General features: G+C 38.8%; 1 protein-coding gene across 4 annotated transcripts in view; it reads right to left on the bottom strand.

The window, feature by feature from the left end:
* The window catches only part of NKAIN3 (sodium/potassium transporting ATPase interacting 3), a 434650-nt gene that overhangs the window by 107391 nt on the left and 305939 nt on the right, over positions 1-21320 (bottom strand). For all 4 annotated transcript variants that reach the window (XR_014789838.1, XR_014789837.1, XM_084848052.1 and 1 more), the window contains exon 4: positions 13975-14172. Coding sequence is in view for 2 of the 4 variants with exons in the window: in XM_084848052.1 (XP_084704178.1) it covers positions 13975-14172 (198 nt within the window). In the remaining 2 variants the exon portion in view is untranslated. The remainder of the gene's footprint in view (positions 1-13974; positions 14173-21320) is intronic.

Raw genomic sequence — 21320 nt, forward strand, 5'->3', positions numbered from 1 at the left:
TGCAAAGTCACCCAGAACCTCGCAAGTCAAGCAATACTATTCCTTTCAGTAGTGAGGTGACATTTATTCTAGAAGCATTAGCAGAAGAGCAAAGGTATGATGTCAGTGCATGATTAAAAGAAAATTATCTTGTCTGTGGAGAGACAGCTTTTTATCCATGCATTTATTTTCATCCTCCATCATCACCTCTATACTAGATCAAAAGCATTACTTTGAATATGTCTTGCATGCTTCCTTATGCCTCTTCCCCATTCTCCTCAGTGTGCACAGAAGGTAATATCTGAACCAGGATATCCTTTCTCTGGGTAATGAACCCACTTTGGCATGTTTTACATGCCCAAATATAAATCAAAGACAGTGCGGGAGAGGGACTACCTTTAAAGCATGGGAAGAAATGTAAAGTTCCTGGAGGAAGACTGAATCAATATGTTTAGGATGACTTTTTATTAAATAATTTTTCATAACACCTTTTATTTTCTATGAAATAGATGGAAAGTGAGCTGTGTGCTAGTTTTGGCTTTAAATGAACTATTTTCGCAATCCTGTGCTCACTTACCTGGGAATAAACCCCAATGAACACAGTGGGATTTACTTCAACTAGCATAGCATTGTTCTGTACAAGTTGTGTCAGGACTGTGGTTTCTGTGAGAACTAAACTATGAAAGCAAAGCAAGTCTGATTATCACATCCCATAATTTGCCTAGAAAATTAGTCCAGTTCAATCTTCAACTCTGTTATGCTACATGCTTTTTAAGATTGAACTTTAGTGCCAGATGAATAACTGAAGCTGCATGTATTAGAAGCTCCATTCAGTATGTAATGGAACTGAAGCTAAAATAGCCTAATTCTGTTTGTAACACACTTAATAGAGACTTGTAGAGCTGGAGCTGCATTGCTCAGAGACTTTACAAACACCACACATCAGCAGTTTTCACTCAACACATTCCAGAGCTGCTACTGATACTTTGAGAAACCCACTGGTTAAATGAAACAGTTATCATGTGATCGTCAGTCTTTTTTTTTTTTTTACAGTAACTATTACAAAAACAAGTTTTCATCTTGATTGTCTATCATTCTACTATTTAAGACTCTGGGTTGTATCCAATTGGTTAGTGTCCAATGTTAGTCTAACCTAAGTTCCATTCATTTCAATGGTCTACTCTAAGTAGGTCTAACACTGGATACCACCAAATCTATTTGTTCAGTGCTGTTTTGCTTTCCTGTTTTACTTTCCCAATATTCTGTGTACAAATCCCAATACCAAATTACTGTGTATTATTTGTAACAGAATAGTAGTGACTATTGTGAGCAATTTATACATTAGAAAGAACCCACTGATTTTTTTTGTTCAACTGTCCCAGTCCTCAATATTGGGAGGGTGACTACTTGCATGTTGCCAAAAAAGAAGAAATGCATCACCAGAAAAGAGGACAACGTTATGAATGAACTTTGCATATGCTAATTTATAGAACAGACACAACCTTAAATAGAACTAGAATACACCTCACCATAGTGGGCAAGATTTTGACCAAATGATCTGTGTACCTACTCAGTCTGCTGTCCAGGTGCTAACTGTTGATGGAAAACTTCAAGGTCCCTGATCTCCCTTCCTATGGTTATTTATCTTTAAACTAGACGTGAACTGGACAGCCTTTTAAACAGAGGACACCCTCAAATAGAGGACTCTTCTCTGACAGACATTAAGAGTACTATCCTCTGTAAATAGGACACATGACCGCCTTCAGTGTTGGTGTAGGTTGGGTGGTGGTGGTGGTGGTTTTTGCCACCTGCAAAATTAGTGTAATGTCCTTTCACTGAAGTCCAAGACTCAGATAGTGGTTGCCAAACCCAGGTTTGGTGTTTGCTAGTGTACCATATTAGGATTAAGCCACTGACAGTTACTCTTCAAGAACAATATTTATAACATCTTTTCCAGCATCCTGTATGTTTACAAAATCAGAAAGGAGGAAAACGAGCAATATACACAGAAAATATGTGTTTGGAAAATGAAGCCAGTGCAAAATGCAGCAGCCAGATTGTTTTCTGGTGCACACTTCATTGACCATATTACATCAGTCTTGCATTAACTGCATTATCTACCAATCAGTTCCCAGGCACAATTCAAGGTGCTGGTGCTTACCCATGAAGCCCTAAACAGCTTAGGGCCAGGATATTTGAAAGACCATCTCCTTCCATATGAACTTATCTGTAGTTTAAGATCTTCTTCGGATGCCCTTCTGTATGACCCACCACCTTAACTTGGTGGGATCATGGGATGGGGCCTTCTCTGTAGCAGCACTCACCTGCGGAACTCCCAAAGGAACGTAGCTTGGCGCCTTCTCTGTTCAGTTCTAAGTGGCCCATTAATACCGTTTTTTCCAGGATAGCTTTTTAATATTTTAAATCTCTGTTTTTAAGATTCTGTCCTGCATTGGTGCTGTTTTAAAGTGTTTACATGTAAAGCTTTCAGATCTTTTTAAAGTTTTAAAAACATTTTAAATTGTTACAAGTTTTAACTGTAAGTCACCTTGGGGGCGTTGTATATTTACAAAACAAATAAATATAAATAAAATATGGCAAATGTTGTTCCATCAGAAATAGAGGAGTATATTCCAGCAATATTTCTGACAGTACAGACAGTTAGAGAAGGACATAGCAAATGTTTCATTACTTGTTCTGTTTTGTTGAAGGGTACATATTTGTTTCCCATATTTAATAAATACAGTAGGAGAAGCATTCAACCTGTCCATTTGCCAAAGTAATATAAAAGTAGTTTTCAGACTTGTATGGGAATGGCAATGGTATGGAACTGTGTTGATCATTCCCCCTGCTCTCATCATGGGCATAGTCCAACAGATGCCCATGACATTCATGGGCCCTCCAAATTGCAATATACATGCTAAGCTGGTGGAAAACATTCTGGTGACAGAATTTTAGTACTAAAAGGTAAAGGTGTCCCCAACCAGTCGTGTCCGACTCTAGGGTGTGGTGCTCATCTCTATTTCTAAGCCGAAGAGCCAGCGCTGTCCGAAGATGCTTCCGTGGTCATGTGGCCAGTATGACTGAATACCAAGGTGCACGGAACGCTGTTACCTTTCCTGCCGAGGCAGTACCTATTTATCTACTTGCAATTTCTTGCTTTCGAACTGCTAGGTTGGCAGAAAATACAAAATTTAGTACTAAAAGGCAGGTGGCTACCAGGAAGAGGGCCTTTTCTGCTGTGGCCTGGCACCTACATTGTACTCCTTCTGGTGCCAGGTGAAGAACTTTTTATTCTCCCAGTATTTTAGCATTTTAGCTTCCTAGATTTTTAGCTTTGATGTTTTTCAATCTGTATTTTAAATCTCTGCATTGCTGCTAGGTTTTATTCTGGTTAATACTGTGGTATTAAGCTTTCATATTTTATATTGTTTTATGTTGTGCTTTGTGGTTTTAATTTTTGTGAACTGCCCAGAGAGCTTTGGCTATTGGGCGGTATAGAAATGCAATGAAATAAATAAATAAATAAATAAAACTAGAAAAAATATGATATCCCCACAAGTGCTTTCTTGGAGAAAGGTATCTAGATTCTCTGCAACAACAGAGTAGCAACTGTACATTTATCTTAGAAACATTCATTCGAAAAGACTATAAGCTTTTCTTGAGCCCATTTGATTAATAATTGACATGTAGTTCATTTTAATGGCTGCTGTGCTAAAGATTGCTAATTAAATGACTGCTAATTAAATTATTTTCCCTTTGATGAAATAGTATTTAAGATCACAAAATGTCATTGCTCATCCTCACATTAAATAATCAATGCTTGGTAGATGCTTTGAAAACAGTAGGGCAAACAACATGAATAAAATCAAGGAGACTGCATGGAGGTTATGATGATGTATTGGCTAAAGGAGGAACAGATCCATGAGACTCCTATTTTCATTAACAATTTTTTTAAAGGGACAAGCCATCTATATTAAAACCCTGAGGAGAATCTTGCCTTTATTAGAAAATTTAAAACTTTGGGAAATTAAGAATAGTAAAGGTTTTTTTTGTGCAAGGAGGATTTTTTAAATTTTTGCAGTACTTTACCCCCCCCCCCCAAGTTAATGCATTTAAATTAATGCAATACAGAGAAACATGAGGAAAAACTATGTGAATAATTTTGGAGTGTCATTATCTTATAAAACCATTATATTATGGTTATATAATAGTTTAGAATTACCATTGTTAAAATAAATTTTAACACTTAATAAAACTGCTAAATAAATATAAAATGTAATAGCAGCCATCTGTTACTATCATTAAAATTATATTAACCTTAATTAACTATAATGACTAATTTTAACATTAAATATTTCACTCATGACATTAATTTCATTTCATTTAATTTCTATAAAAACCACTCACATAATGACATAAAACAAATAACACACACAACAACAGCATATATCTAAAACAATTTAAAACTATCAGCCAGAGACAATCAAGAGACTCATAATATGCTGCAAAATACCTGAGAGAAGAGGGCAGTTTTAACCTGGTGCCGAACAGATGACAATGTTGGGGCCATGCGGGCCTTGTCAGGGAGATTATTTCACAAATGGGGAGCCACCACTGAAAAGGCCCTCTCCCTTGGTGCTGCTCTCCAAGCTTCCCGAGGAGGAGGCTCCCGAGGAGGGCCTTAGATGCAGAGCATAGTGAACAGGTCAGTTCATGCTGGGAGAGGTGTTCTGTCAGGTACTGTGGTCCTGAGCCATGTAGGGCTTTAATAAATGGTAGCCAGTTCTTCCAAAAGTTTTCAGACTCTTCCCTATTCCCACACCTCTCAGTGACATGCATCCTGTTCCTTTCATCATTTCAGCAACACACCATATTTTGCTCAACCACTGTTTTACGGAAAGTGTTTCACTGCCTCACCATTTAATGGCTATGAGAAGTGTGACCATAGTTCATAAGTTCCAAGGTAATCATAATGCTCATAATAGTGTAAGAACATTACTTTGGGATCAAGATCTATTATATAATCTAATGTACACTAGAGTCATATTGTCTCTGTTGCAAGCTTCATATTAATTCCCCTCTCCCAAATATAATTATCTTTGGACATCGCCAGATATGATAAAAACTAGCACCATTTTATAGACATCTCCCATATTTATCATTTACAGTTCATTTTATATATATATATATATATATATATATATATATAGTGATTTTAACATAACAAAAAAGAACATGAAGAAAAAGAAAAAGAAAAAAAGACAAGTAATTACATGCATAGAAATATCAATGTTCCATTAAATACAATATTCTAAAAACAACAACAACAAGGAGATTATGCATAAGCTTATTTATTTATTCATTTCATTTCTATGCTGCCCAATAGCCGAAGCTCTCTGGGCAGTTCACAGAAAATATCTAAATAAGCTTCAAGAAAAATAAGCTTCAAGAAAAGCAGACCAAATATCCATATATTTATCCATTTGCAAATGGCGGCTATATACCACCCATTCAAACATTGATAGCGTTATTACATCCTCAATCCATTGCATTATAGGAGGTGAACAGTTATCCTTCCAGTGTGGTAATATCAGTCTTGTGGTTGTCAAGAGGGCTAGAAAAATCTATTTGCTCAAACCATAAATTAACTCCCAAGAAACTGGTAAATAGTTTAGGAGGACATGTACATCGTTCAATATTAAAGAGTGTTCCAATACAAAGTTTATCCATATTATGACCTCCTCCCAAAAGGAGGCGACTATTGGGCATTGCCAAAACTTATGGCTAAGAGAAGCATTAGGTGTATTACATCTCCAATAATTATGTGAATTAGACAAACCCTTATTAAAAGGGCATTGTGGAGTCCAATAAACCCAAAACTAGGGGTGTACGAAACATACTCACCAGTCCGCTGGGGAGGGTCCACGGGGGGGGAGGCTATCCGTCCCTCCCCCTAGAATCCTCCCCAGCTGGCCCCACTCTGTGGCAAGTCTGCAGAGCCGCCGGCCGGGACCATCCGCAGCCGGACTTCCGGCCACTGCCACGCAAACGGCGTCCGGCATAGTGGATGCCATTTGCGTCCCTGCCTGTTGCCGTGATAGCCAAGGTAAATCTTACGTAGCCTATCATAGCAAAGAGCAGAGACACAAATGGCATAGCGGACGCTATTTGCATCCCTGCTGTTTGCTATGATACGCTACATAAAGATTTACCTAGCCTATCACAGCAACGGGCAGGGACGCAAATGGCATCCGCTACGCCGGACACCATTTGCCTCCGAAGACAGGCAGCAGCAGCCGGCAGTGGACAGAGGGCACCAGGTAGGATCCGGCTGGCAGGGATTCCCCCGGGTGGCGGAGGTGAGTCTTTCTTCTGCTGCGGACTCCGGGAAGCTGGATTCTTAGAATCCGGCCTCATTGGAGTCTGTGGCAGAATTCTCCGCCATCCCTACCCAAAACGAGATTTTTTGCTGAAACAAGAAGTAGCCTAAAATCCATAGATACTTTAGGTACGGAGGCTAAAACAACAATCCATTGACTTGGCAAAATGGGTGTTCCAATTCTCTGTTCCATTCCTGTCTTAGACCCTGAGTATGATATTTATGTACTGATAACAAGTATTATATACGTGAATCATGGGTCGATATGGCTGATCAGCTGCTATAAGTGTTTCCAATAACAATGGAGACTCTGAAGCTCTAAAAGCATCCCAACCAAACCTACATTCCAACAAGTCTTGCAATTGCAAGTATTGCCATTCAGCCATAGTGGGTAAATCATATTTAGCATGCAAATCAGCAAATGACAGAAACTCATTGTCCGGATCCAATAATTGATCCAGGGTAAAAATCAACTTAGTAGTGCATAGATTTTATATAATCATGATGGGCTCAGATACAGATTCTGTTTTTGTTCCTCACTGGAGGTATGCTAGACCTACAAGCATTAATTACTGGTGTTGCTACTGTTTTTCATAATTACTTTTATATTTCTTACAAATATATCACCCATTCCAAATTCCTCCAATACTCTAATAATAAATTTCTTCTAAACTGGATCAAATGCTTCTTCTGCTGTTAAAAATAATTGAGGTAGGTTTATACCAGGTATCTTTCTGAACTTTATAGGGGCTATTAAAAATTTATATTTTGGTGTTGTTTTTAAATAAGAAAGATTATGGGTATCTTAACTTAAGATTCTTTTGGTAATATTTTAAAAATCAATAACACCCTCCCCTGTTTGCCCAGGCATTTAAAGCTAATAGTTCTGTCTTATTGTATTTCACTGCCTTTTATTGCAGTTTTATTATTGTATTTTATTATTTTTTATGTATTTTGTGGATGCATGAACATTTTTGGTTATATTTATTGTTTATTACCTTGATATAGTTTGAAAAGGGCAGTGTCTAAACATCCAAATAAATAAATAAGATCAATTTTCCATTCTAATGCATTGTATTATGGGACTGAAAACTTTTAAAAGTCAAACTTACTTTAGGTTGCAATCCTGCACCCATTTCTCTGGGACTTATTCCCACTGAACTCAATGGATTGGATCTTGAGTTGTCTTCTGCAAACAAAAGAGCTTCTTCCATTCACAGAAAGGGCTCTTATCCAGTAGAACTTTATGCTGGAGGAAGGGGGATGGGGAGGAGATTTTCCTCAATTTTCCTCCCCTCTATAGGCTCCTGAGCCATTCTTCACACTGTTCCAGAGGGTTCCCAAGCTTCTGGAGCAGATGTTTGGAGTGGAAAGGGCTGCAGGGGGAGGAGGGTAATTGGCAAAAACTGTCTACCCCCTTCCATCAGTGGGAGTGTTTTATGAGCAGAAATCCACTGAGGGCATGCTCCCACTGACAGAGTGTTAGTTAGGATCCAACACAATGGGATTGACTTCTGAACAGACATTTAGGGGACTGTTTTGTTATTTAGCCTGTTGGGTTCACTGTACTTCTACCTGTAATGTCTGCAGTATCTTTTTATCAGAAGGAAGAATTCCTCCTCTGTTACTTTCATGTTTAAATGAATGAATTTACTAAAACTATGCACTTCACCACACTTGGTAGCCTTTTCCTATTATTTAGGCCTTGTTCACATATTATTTTTTTCTTTTTGACTGATACAGAGCCTTTTCTGTAAATTCACTAATCAACACACATGTGAACTGGTGGAAAAAACCCTGCATCACAGCTCCAGAAAATTATGTAAAACTCCAAATATGATAAGACTTTACACAACCACTGTTAGCAATTTGCTTTTTTGAAGAATTAATATTCTGTGTTTTACATTTTAAACTGTGTTGATAACCTATACTTTATATTAGTGTGCCAAGTTTTCTTCTTTATTTTGACCTATGATTTAAAACAATGACTGATTGATTGATTTGATTGATTTAATAACCCCAGATTGACAGTTGCTGGTCCAGAGAAATATGTCACAAATATGCTTATTCACTGAGAATTTTATTCCTGCATTTAATCTCATATAAAACAAAAACAAGCCAGCAAGTGTCAAGAATTGCTATGGATTTCCTGGGTCAAAACTGAAAGTCTGTTGGTACTATCTAAAGCTGGAAGAATAAAGCAACTACAGACACATTAGTAGAATAGCTACGTCCACCCGCAAATACTATTTTACTGTGAGCATATAGCACTACTCAGTTCTAGCAAGTTTTTTTTTGTCTCAGCAACCGACAGTCTCTAATTTTACTGCTTCACAGGCAGTATAATGTTTGATCCTTCTAATTTTCTCCCCCACTCTTCCCTCTGTTTTTTGCCTCACTGATGTCATCGCCTAGAGATGTCAATGCCAGAAAAAACCTGGAAAAATTGCAAGGGGGAGGGTCCACAGTTTTTCAAGTTTTCAATTTTTCCAACAGTAAAACTGGAAATTGGGGGCACATTGAGAAAAAAATTGGATACTCAGCAGCCTCCAACTTTGGAGGCTGCCAACTATCGCAATAGGGTCGCACGCTTACAGAAGTAAAATTAGTACAAAAAACAAACAAGCAGAAAACAAAAAGAAAAATTAGTGTAGTTAGATAATATTTTAGATTGTATCCTTATTGCTCTTAGCAAATATTTAGCTCCAATTTCTGTTACAGACTCTTTTGTATCAGAAAGAAAAAAAAGAAAAAAGATTGTATTCAGACAATCTTCCAGGATACAAAGAGATTAGTGGGTTAACTAACCCATTACGGAGATTTCAATAAAAATTACAGAAAAGAAAAACATGCCTTACTGTTTCGATATCTTCTGAATCACAATGACGTAGTGTCTTGGGATAAGGTACCCTCCTAAATCTCCCATCCAAGAGAACTGAGGGTATCACATTAAAACATGCAAGAGTAAACACCCTCCTATACTTTGAGATGTTTAGTATTCACTGCTGCAAAGTGAGATGCGGGACTAGGCACTCTCTACACATCCTCTTTTCTCAAATACGAAGATGAATCTCTAGATCTAATTATGGTTAACCATTAGGCCTGGATGACAGTAACGATTCTCTAGCTATCCAAATACCTTATGCAAACCAGAACTTGGAATTGTCAGGAAGCACCTGGGCTAGAGCCAGGAACCGTGCAGCCACCAGAGCTGTGCTACGGAGCACCTTCTGGGGCTGTGACGTAATCTCAGGTCTGGACTAGCCCCACCCACCCAGACTGGCAATTTGGCCTTCCTAGAGAGGACAGAATAGAAAGGGCTCTCTGTTTGGGCTGTTGCCTAAAAAAAAAAAGTCTTCCTCACCATGGTGCATTTTGGTGTGTTGTTTAGTTCTGATTCCAATTGGTTCCTCAGCTCTGACCGCTAGCCCAACTCCTGGCTCCTCTCTGACCACTGCCTGATGGGGAAGACAGTTTCAAACTAACTTGAAACTGTCAGGGATGCTCTGACTTGGATTCCTGCATTGAGCAGGGGGTTGGACTCGATGGTCTTGTAGGCCCCTTCCAACCCTACTATTTTATGATTCTATGATCCCTAAGTAAGGAATTATGGAACACAGATACAGTACAATGGGAATATAAAGCAGATTGTTTATAAAATTATTTCCTGAATAAAACATTCAATATATTACTGATACACACAAAACCTCAGAAATCATCACCTCCTGTATTATTTTAGGAATATTAAAGTAGATGCCCATCATATTACCTTACTTTTTTATTTCATGTGCACAAATGAATGTTATGCCAGTGACATTTTTGTTACATTAAAAAATGGCTTGTTATGTTACTACAGCTTCCTTAAAGAAGTTATGTGCTATGTAAGTAAACTATACATTTAGGATTAGCTGCAAGCAAAATATTGTTGCTTTGTGTGTGTGTGTGTGTGTGTGTGTGTGTGTGAGAGAGAGAGAGAGAGAGAGAGGGAGAGAGACATATATACATTTTTATATTTTTGCATATTTGTCTGTAGCCATGTAACATAAATATAAGTTAACATTTTATATATTACTATTCTATCATTATATACACACACACACACACACACACACAGTATATACATAATATTGTATATATTAATATAATATTAATATATTATATATTAAATGGTCTTGCAAGTAGCTATAGTTTTATTTTAGAAAAGAATCCTTATTTGGAAAACTATTTAAAAGTATTCTCAACTATGACCCTGTTCAGATGTAACAGCAGCGTCTGGCAGGAATTCGTGGGTTAATTAATTAGCCCATGAATTGCAGGGACACACAACATGCACACGCCACACACAAACTGCTAACTGTTTCCTGAAACAACCTATGAATGTCACATTTGGTTTGCTAATTAACCCATAAATTGTTGCTGAATGCTGCCATTATGTCTGAACAGGGATTACGTCTTAATATGCCCGAGAGAAACAAATGTATTCATGAGTCAAGTATTTAATTCCTCAAAAATTACACAAATCAAGCCCCATTTGTTCGACCCTCTAAACAAACCAAATTTCGACCCTCTGTGTTTGGTATGCTGTTCTACACATTATACTAAAAAAATAATCCTGACCTAATAGGCTACAATCAATGGGCAGTATCCAACAGGGCTGCCCCACTTCCACAGGTTCCATTACACTCACAGGACCCACCACTTGCACAATGGGGTTCCGGCGCTCTTCAAAATAACTCCAGAAATAAGTGAAAACACTCATACCTGATCAGGACAACCTGCCCTGTTCCAGAAACAAGTGTTTCTGCTTGTTTCAAATTATTTTTGAATAACTGGTAGATCCCACGAGCGCATGGGCACAATAGGACACTAGAAGGTGCTATATTATTATACAGAAGGTAAAGGTGTCCCCAACCACTCGTGTCCGACTCTAGGGTGTGGTGCTCATCCCTGTTTCTAAGCCAAAGAGCCCGCACTGTCCGAAGACACTTCCGTGGTCATGTGGCTGGCATGACTGAACACCGAGGTGCACAGAACACTGTTACCTTTCCCGCCGAGGCGGTACCTATTTATCTACTTGCAATTTCTTGCTTTCGAACTGCTAGGTTGGCAGAAGCTGGGACTGAAGACGGGAGCTCACTCTGTCACGCAGCACTCAGGTCTCGAACTGCTGACCTGCCGACCTTCCAGTTTGCAGTTCAGCGTCTTAACCACTAAGCCACCGCGGCCCTATATAGAAGGTAACAATATTGAATTATACCCCTCAAAGTTTGGGTCAGAGGGCAAGGAGGCTAGGGCTGATCCTATGATCTTCTCGCAGATTTTTGGTTTTGCAAGGTTCTCATTTGTTCAGATGTGGTGTGTCATCCATTTTCCTTGCAAACAGAACCACCTTTATTGCATGAAAAACAAAATAACTGCTGCATTTTGGAAAAATTTTCCAACATCATCTGTGAAAAATCTGTAATTTCCTAACAAACTATATTCTGCTAAAGAAACAAATACTTTGACCCTCCAACACTTACTAGCAGCTTTTTTCTGACCATCTTTGTTGAAACTGTCTTTGTCCTGGGCTGCTTGGATTATAGTGACTAACAGTGGCTATGTGCAAAATTGTACCTGTAATTTTGAGAAATCAGATAGTCTGGTTACAAAGCAATTTCATATGTAATCAGCCAAACTTTACAAAGCTCTCCAGGATGGTTCCTGCATGATTTAAGTCAATGGCTTACACGCCAGGTATTTCCAAAGAAGCATATTTAAACTGATGAATCTGTAATTATTATGCCTTTTCAGACATGTTCAAATGATCCTGATAAAAAGCCCACAGAATTCAAGGATTCACTACCACTAAACATGTGCTGAAGGATGAGAAGTTTAGCAATATACAAAACAAGTTAGTAAAACAGAATATGTGCAGTCTAAATGCACACAGCAGAGCCTAGTCTAAGACCCCATACATAATACATGGCGCTGCCTAATATTCTGCCCAAGTCATAGGGTAGAAAAGAAGAAGAAAAGGAAATAGAGGAATTAATTTGGGTAGGGAGTTTGCCTCCATCACAGACCCTAAAGGGGCAAAGATGCGATTGCACCAGTCTAATCAAAGACTTTCTCATCTTAATAGGCAATTGCCTGTAATTGACAAATCTAAAAAAGATCACTTTTACACTTGCAAATGTAGGTTCCATTACTGTTTTGAAGCTTTCCCCAGGCAAATAGCCTCTTTCTGGCTAATTGAGGCAGCTCATTGAGTCTTCTTTCCCATTCTCCCTTCTGTGATTTCATTTGCAATTCGGCATAACAATTCACACTAATTTGCATAATAAGGCACCATGGGTAGCCATACTGTACAAGCAGAATGGCTACCTATTTTAAATGGGCTCCATTCATACAATGTTTTCCTAATTATTACAGTCTTTTATGACCTTTCCAGCTTTCCCCTCCCACAAATGACCTAGCTTCTAAAACTAATAAAAATTGTATCAAGTAAATACAAAGAACCAAGGGACCAATAGAAAAAAGATCAGTGACTATTGATTTGACTAAATTTGGACAAAATCTTAAACTCACTTCCAGTACGAACACATTTAGTTAGGTCAGATTACTCTGTGTTAGTATGAATTTGAATTTCCACAGATAAACACTGCTCTCATGCAAAGGGCCAACATTCTCTATTTATAGGGACGATACAAAATCGCCAGTCTATGAGCCAAATCAGGTCTTCTATATTTTGCTTTGTAAAACACTTCTAAGTGCTCTTAATTGTGTTCAATCCTGATTTTGATATAACTCTCATCCACCTACACGGCCACACCAGCTGTGCTGAGCTAAGGTCTTCTTTTAGAAGAGTTTATTGCAGGTGGTGAAAGATGCTTCTCTTTTATTTCTAGTAGCAGGTTCATTCTAGAAACAGCTGTGCACAGTTCTTACCAAAGCCAGTCCCAATGAGGCAAAGGGGGATTTGTGTGTGCGGAAGAAATTATTGTGCATCCACTTCTGTACATGCATGGGACAGTGCCAGTTTGCATGGATGAATAAGAATCCATGTGTTTGTGTAGGAGTGCATTCAAATTTGTGTGCACAGGAGTCCATATGTGACTTCTCACTCCCGTGCTGCCTACTGACCAAAGTAAATTTGGCCTCAAAGCAAAAAAGGTTTCCTGATACACTGAAAACATAAACTAAGAAGCATGTGCATAAACAAACATAAAAGAAACATTCCAAGAGCCAGAAGCTATCTTTGTCACTGACAGATGCACTGAAAATAAGTATTTCGGTTGCTTGCATATATTGGACCCATATCCCTGATGGATGTAGATGGCAAAAGTATGTCACTGTTCCACTTTCCGCAACCAGTCTGAAAACTTGTCACAAACAGAACCATAACTTGTAGAGACATCATTGGTTTTATGAAAACTTGACAGAATCTTTTGAAATACGTTTAATATTAAAGCTATGTATGTGAAATAGATTTTTTAAAGGAAATTAAGCAGTATATAAGTTGTTGACTGAACTGGCTAAAAAGCAAATAAGGAAAAAGCAGTAGTGTAAATTGTAAAGGACGGCAACATAGGAATGGTATAATCTGATTTTATCAACAAATAGGGACTTACAGAGAGTAGTATTTGGATGGCACTGTGAATGACCTCTAGGTATTGGAAGTCAATGATGCAGCCTGTCACAGAGACATAAGAAAAGTCATCTAAGATCCCAGGAGCTGAAGGACGCACCACTCTTCGTATGCAGCCTGGTCCATGTTCTCGCCACCAGGATCGATGCATTGAGATGTTAAAGGTCATGAGGTCAGTTTCCTAATAAACAAAGAAAGCGAAAAGGATAAAAAAAAATTGTTATAATCCAGCTCCTGTTTAAATAAAATAGTATAAATCAGTATAAGGAAGTCCCAGGGAAATGTCTTACAAATGAAGTACATGCTAGAACTTCATTTAAGGTTAAGAAGACTGCCCTGTAAAGCAAGGCCAGTGATCTTAATGAGTCTTCCTTTTATTAGTGTTATCTAAATATCTTATAACCTCAGCAGGTATTTATTTCATCAGCTTTCCAACAAAGTAATGGCCGCTAAACCGAACAATGGCAGAACATTTCCCCATGCTTTAGGAAGTCTCGTGAATTTGATAAGATGCTGGGATAAAGGACAAATTTGGGAAGAAGTTTACTTATTTGTGTTTTGGGGGTATTACAGAACAACTAATTTTGTAAAAAGAATAAAATGCCTTTTCTATTTTCATAGTAATAGCCATTTTTTCCCAAATGGGAAAAATGCCACCACTTTATTTTGTGTAATGAACACATAAGCCCAGTTCAGATTAACATTTCCTGATCACTGATATGCAGCTGAAAGCATCACGTGAGTTCAGATGGACATGAACTCATAACACTGTGTAGCGTGTCTGCATCAAGGTTAACACCAACCAGTTTCAAATCCTGATTTCAAGTTCTGACTTTAATCTAATCATGGTTAGCATTAACTTCAGTGCAGACATAACCCCAAACCATGGTTAATAATGAAAAGTGAACTGTGGGGAGGGAATATATGAGCCTAGTCTGCTGGGAGAAAAAGAAACATTACATATGCATATTAGATGGCAGTTAGGACTCCATTAACTCTTTAGAATATAGACCTACAAATTGGCCTTCTAAAGCTCTTACCCTTTTTACTTAAGCTTCTAAATATGCATGAAATATCCTTCTTTTGAATATTTGGAAGGCATTCTCTTCTTCTTTTACAAAGTTCTTTTAAAACGTCGCTTTTCACCCCCTTTGTGGCCTTTTCTCCTTTATTCCTTTGATTTATACCCTGCCTTTCCACCGAGAAAGTGACACTCAAGGCCACTTTCTTTACCACTGTTGTTCTATGCATGTAATGTTTTATATATCCATATATCCTTGCTCCCTATTTTCTTTCCTTCCCCTTATGAGCTGTCTGGCTAGATTATTTTTGGATTTTGTATTGCACCCGGTGTGTCACAGGTGTTATATAAGTGATATAATATGACGCTGATGATCTCCTGGAATAAAGCCCATTGAAGAGAATGAACCCTTCAACAGCAAAGTGTTCAGATCAGATGGCCTCATTAGAATGATAGATTGACTCATTAGATTCTCATTGCTTAATAGCGCATTGTAGAGCCATTAACAATGTAGTATTCCTCCCTCCTCACATAGTGTCATTAGTACTGAGAAGCTAGATATCAAACTACTCTTAACTATCCCCTCTGGTGACTTACTATCCAGACAACAATGTAACCCCCCCCCCCCCAATATGGAACTGTAATCACTATAAGAAATGAAGTATACTCCACCATTGCATAGCCCACGATTTAGGAATCACCCTACTTACAGTATGGAAAATAAACCTTCATGGAAGCATTTAAAATCCAAAATATTTATATCCATAAAGAACAGTGTCCACTCAAGTATATGTGGGCTACACCTCAGTCTAACACATTTATCTTCAGTTAACCATTCATAAGCTGGTGGTTCTCTTGCTCAATATACTTTTGAAGCTTGTTATAATTAATCTAAACCATAATGCCCCCCCAAATGCCCCCATAATGCCCCCATAATGCCCCCCAATGGTGTCCAAGGTATCACAGTTGTCAAAGACATTTCACTACACCCATATTGTCCAGCATGTTATCAAGGAAAAATTACACTATTAAAAATTTCCATTAAAAAGACAACATGGCCATTAGAAAGAATTATGCCACAATCATTGATAACTATTGTTTCTGATAAGGTTTAATATGCCAGTGGTCAGCATGACAAACCTATAAAAACCTCTAAGAAACTACCAAGAAATCTAACAGTTTGTCAGTAGTCTATTCACACTTAATGAGAAATAAACCTGATAGCCCTCAAGGGAAATAAAATCATATTAAGGCTGCATTCCCTAAGCACCTTTAATTTGGAAGCAAGTTCTGTTGAAGCCAATAGATTCAGTGTCCAAATATGCATGATTGAATTGTCAAATACGAAACCGTTTTTTCTGCCAATTTGAAATGACAATTGCATTTTTAAAATATGTGAAAAATACCCAGCATGCACCGTTTGGATAATGGCTGGTATTATAAGCAAAAGTATACTTACAAATATCTGTTTTAAGCAACTGAAAAAGCTGAACTCATTTTAGGCATACAAAGAAGCATAATAGCCATTAAAATGGTTATAAAAATTAACCATTATGATTACTTCACCCTACAACAAGGTGAATATCATGTCAGAAGTACTGAGACTGCTAACTTCCTATGTCATTTTGGGGCATTAATGCTATAAACATTAGGTATTATGAGGCACAGGTATCATAAATAAGGTTTTCAAATTAAGGTAAGCATGGGTTTTCCAAGTCAGAGTTCATACTTCAGTAAAGATATCAGCACTCCAACTACATGTGCTTCCACCTCCTCACCCCACATCAATGTCACATCAGAAGATAGAATACCAACCGATCTGATCCAATCATGGCCCAGCACCACCTGCATATGCAAAGAAACACAGCTCATATAACAAGATGTGTAGCATTAGGATATATCACAGTGTCCCAATCACTGCAAAACTATGAGTATACAAATGCAGACTTTGATGATTGGAAACTTGGTGAAAGAGCATATTGTACAAAGAACAAACAGTGAAGGCTGATAGCAAGTAGAAAGAGCAAAGTGATCGCTCTTGTGTTCTCAAATACTGTGGAAGCAAGGTGCTTAACAACACCAGAACTAACACTCAGGGGAAGTTGACAGGGACTCCGAATGTCTGATGGGTCTTCCAGTCAAATAACCTGAGTTCTCCTATTTAGCTGCCCACTGCTAGAAACTGAATATTAGGCTATGTGGACCCATGGTCTGATCCAGCAGGAATCTTTTTATATATCATTATTTATTTATTACACTTCTATGGGAAATCAGCCAAAGCTCTCTGGAAAGTTCACAACACCTAAAACCATAAAATGCAACCCGATAAAATATAATATGAAAGTTTAAATGTTTAAAATGTCTTCTTCTTTCTGTGCTGTATCCTCACTGGATATTGGCAATTAAAACTACTGTATAAAATAAAGATCAAAATAAAGTTTAGCAGCAGTGCAAAGATTTAAAATACAATCACAGATTTTAAAAAACGGAAATTTCTGATCATATATCAAGTGTCCACCAGCAGGCAGTTCACATTCCTTTGCTGTCTCATTCTTCATTCTTCCTCAGACTTAAGAGTAAGCGGTACTCCAAGCCCAATGGATTATCAGCACTCCTATGTTTATGAACAACAACACACTTCATATTTTAGTGGAATGAATTATTGCCAACTTGGCACAGAATACACGTGGCAGAAAACTAACCCATTGAATTCTGTGTCAGGCTCCAATTATGATCATATAGCTTTTCTCTTACGCTGACACTTTTAGAATAGATTCAGAATTATCCTACCAGATAAACTCATTTGCAGCTGAGAATAATTTGGGATTTTCTTAAAATGCCAAGAAATTATTCAAATACTTTTGCTGCATTTCAAAGGACTTTTATGAAGAACCCTTTCATATTCCCAGTCCCACATAAGGCATCATGTTCCATTTGATTTCCTTGCTATTTAAGTCTTGACTCATTCTGATCTTCCCTGGGACTATGATAGATCAGCTTGTGTCTCTGTGCCACCTTTACTTCTCTGCAGAATCAGTAAATTAGAAGAATTACTACTATAGGTGGCATTCTAAACTATAGCAGATGATTCATAAGAAGGACCAGTGACCAATGTAACAGAGTTTGGCACTTCAGTTCTACTCCCATAAAGTGCCGGGACTATGCCATTTAAGAACACATCACTTTTGTAACATAAAAAGTTATCTGTATTAGTTAATTGCTTGGAAAATATGTTTAAAATGAATTTTAAAAATTAAAAATGCATTTAATTCCTTTAGATGAATAGACTAATGTTGTTGATACTCCATTTTTAAAGCAAGTAATAAGAAATCAGTGAAGGTTATGGGTAAATCTACATTGCATGAACAGACCTCTGGACTTTCCTCTCCTCCCCCTAAAACTCCCCAAACTTTCCAGTAGGGTCCTTCCCACCCTCCAGAGCAGATTCAAGGGGAGGGGGCCGCAAAGGGAAGGGGAAATCTGTACTGTTGATGGATGCCATTCCATTGGTGGGACACACCCATCAGATACAACCCCATGAACACAGTATCACAAAGGTTGGATGAATTCCAGTCTCACTGAAGTAAGCTTACCAAAGCACTACCTAGAGATTATGTAACTTTCCCCCTTCCCCACTCTCACAAGCCTGCAGCACTGAAATGCCTGGGTAATCATGAGCTCTCCCCGTTGGAACCATCACTCACCTTCCCCTCTTGCATGTTGTGGGTTCCTTTTGCTCTAGTAGGTGGAAAGAGGGGTGAGTGAAGAGAACAGAAGTAGAGAAAAGCCTTCTTTGAAAACAATGGAACCTGTGTACTTCTGTTCCATGAATTTCAATTGGACTTGGACTCACATGAGTTTCACTGGATTGCAGCCTATGCATCTTCATCAACAATTTTCTTCTCCATAAAACCCTTTCCAGAGCATTCAAAGGAGATGGCTGAAACAGTAAGTGGCAACACAGAAGCAATAACAATTCATTAGCCCTCTCCTCCCCCGCATAATGCCAGATATCAAAGGACATCTACCTTGTGTCAGGAGCGCCCTAGCGGCCTCTTTCAGTAGACTCGAATAGCCAACTCAAAACACAGACGAAAGGATTCTTTTCAAGGCTTTAATCCTTTTACAACTTAATGACACTTTCAGATGCTAATCACCAGCGACTAAGCAAGGAACAGCAGAGTAGCCTATGCTCCGAGTAGGCAGTTGATCCCCGTTTGAAGGAGAGTCACTTGAAGACCTTGAACTTATGGGCTAGGGAGAGATCCTCCCTCTTTCCTTTGGGTCCATGGGAGGCGGCCATTGCTTGTGTGCCAAACGGGTGCTACGCCTCCTTTCCGTGCCCTCCATCGCTCATCACTCCCTGCGTCTGCGTCGAGCGTTTAGCAAGCCCTGTTCCTGCACTTTCTCACTGCTAGGATCACTATCTATCTCAGGAATGCCGGCAGGAGGAATCTCTGCCAGCTGCTGTGCCTGTGAGGGATGAGCTGGCTCCTCTCCCACGGATTGCTGATCCTCCTCAGCATCAGAACTGCTCTGGGGTTCTATCGGCTCAGTTTCCACCCTTATACCTTGCCAGAATGGGCATACCCCAAATGTAAATAGCTACTGTTTTAGTAACATCATAGTGGAGAAAGTTTCACCTGCGAAGTACCAACATGAAATACATTTGAGGCCATAGAAGAGGCTTGGCTAGGAGCATCTCTTCTAGAGATTTTAAAAATACTTTTTCTAAGAATTCAAAACACAGACACAGCCAGCAGAGAACCTGGAAAGCTTCCCAGAGCTTACATCTGTCTTAGTATAATAGTTTACACTTCTGAAAACAAGTATTTTCAAGGAAGCATGTTGTCTCAATAAATCATTGTAGCCAAGGGGTTTCATGCATACTCCTGGGATGACAGATGAACCTTTTTTTGAACATGATGGAGGGAACTTTCCCCTTAGTCATTTGCTTGTAATGAGTGATGTCACAGACTGGCCCATGTCAGTCGCACATCTCTTTACAAACAGTTATCTCAACCGAGGCACTAGCTCTATTGAAAAGTGAATTACATTTAACAATAGCAGTTTTGAGTGCTTATAATACATGATTCCTGAGCAGAGGAGATGCAGTCTAGAAAGGAAACATCCACAAATACCATATGACCACTGTGAGTGGTCATTTTTCAAAACTGGAATCTCTACAAACCTTTCATTGCTGTGGCACAAGCCTCTCTTTATACCAGCCTTCCCCAACCTGGTGCCCTCCAGATGTGTTGGACTGTAACTCCCATCATTCCCAGCCAGCATGTCCAACACATCTGGAGGGCACCAGGTTGGGGAAGGCTGCCATACACTACAGAGAGTTAAAACACAGGATATGGTTGGGTTGGACCTATATAATTTGTAGAGAGCCAGATGATATACTAAGGATATGTTTGCACGAAAGCCCTCACTCCGAGTTCTTTTCACTTTGCTTTGCATTCTTATTGTTTCTGTGCTGTCTTCATGTTTCATCTCTCTCTCTCTCTCTCTCTCTCTCTCCCCTCTTATCTGGATTGTGGACTCTACTTAGGTTTTTTTCCTTCTTCTTTAAAAAAAGATGTAAACGCAGTCCTCATCCACCAGTAACTTCTGTTGGGGAGTGCAAAAAATAAAAGCAGAGGGTCACAGAATTGCAAGTAGCTTGAGCAAAGCCATAAATACACACACACACAAACACACACACACAGAAGCAAAGAATCTGTTGGTGGAGATTGCTGCTGAAATATATATGGAAAAAACGAGACCAAAATAAAAAGAGCAATTCTGACTGTGAGAAATTAGAAACAGGCCATTATATCTGTAGCAGCATAAGCTTTTCACTATATTTTAAGTACAATGATACAAAACTCAACTGGTGTAGACATACAGTCGATACAAGGGGATTATGTCAAGTAGTGGATTCCGGTTGTTCTCAAGACCAGTTGCCTATGAGCGACTGTTTTTATATAAACTACAGTCTTACATTTATTAAAGCATACTGGAAGGACAATTGAATATTGTTGTGGCTATACATAAAATTAGGGGCCGCGGTGGCTTAGTGGTTAAGACGCTGAACTGCAGACTGGAAGGTCGGCAGGACAGCAGTTCGAGACCCGAGTGCTGCGTGACGGAGTGAGCTCCCGTCTTCAGTCCCAGCTCCTGCCAACCTAGCAGTTCGAAAGCAAGAATTTGCAAGTAGGTAAATAGGTACCGCTTTGGCGGGAAAAGTAGCAGCATTCCGTGCACCTCAGTGTTCAGTCATGCCGGCCACATGACCACGGAAGCGTCTTCGGACAGCGCTG

Source organism: Heloderma suspectum, chromosome 4 (assembly GCF_057233095.1).
Source record: "Heloderma suspectum isolate Gila_16-S chromosome 4, 16-S_ref, whole genome shotgun sequence".
Lineage (NCBI taxonomy): Eukaryota > Metazoa > Chordata > Lepidosauria > Squamata > Helodermatidae > Heloderma > Heloderma suspectum.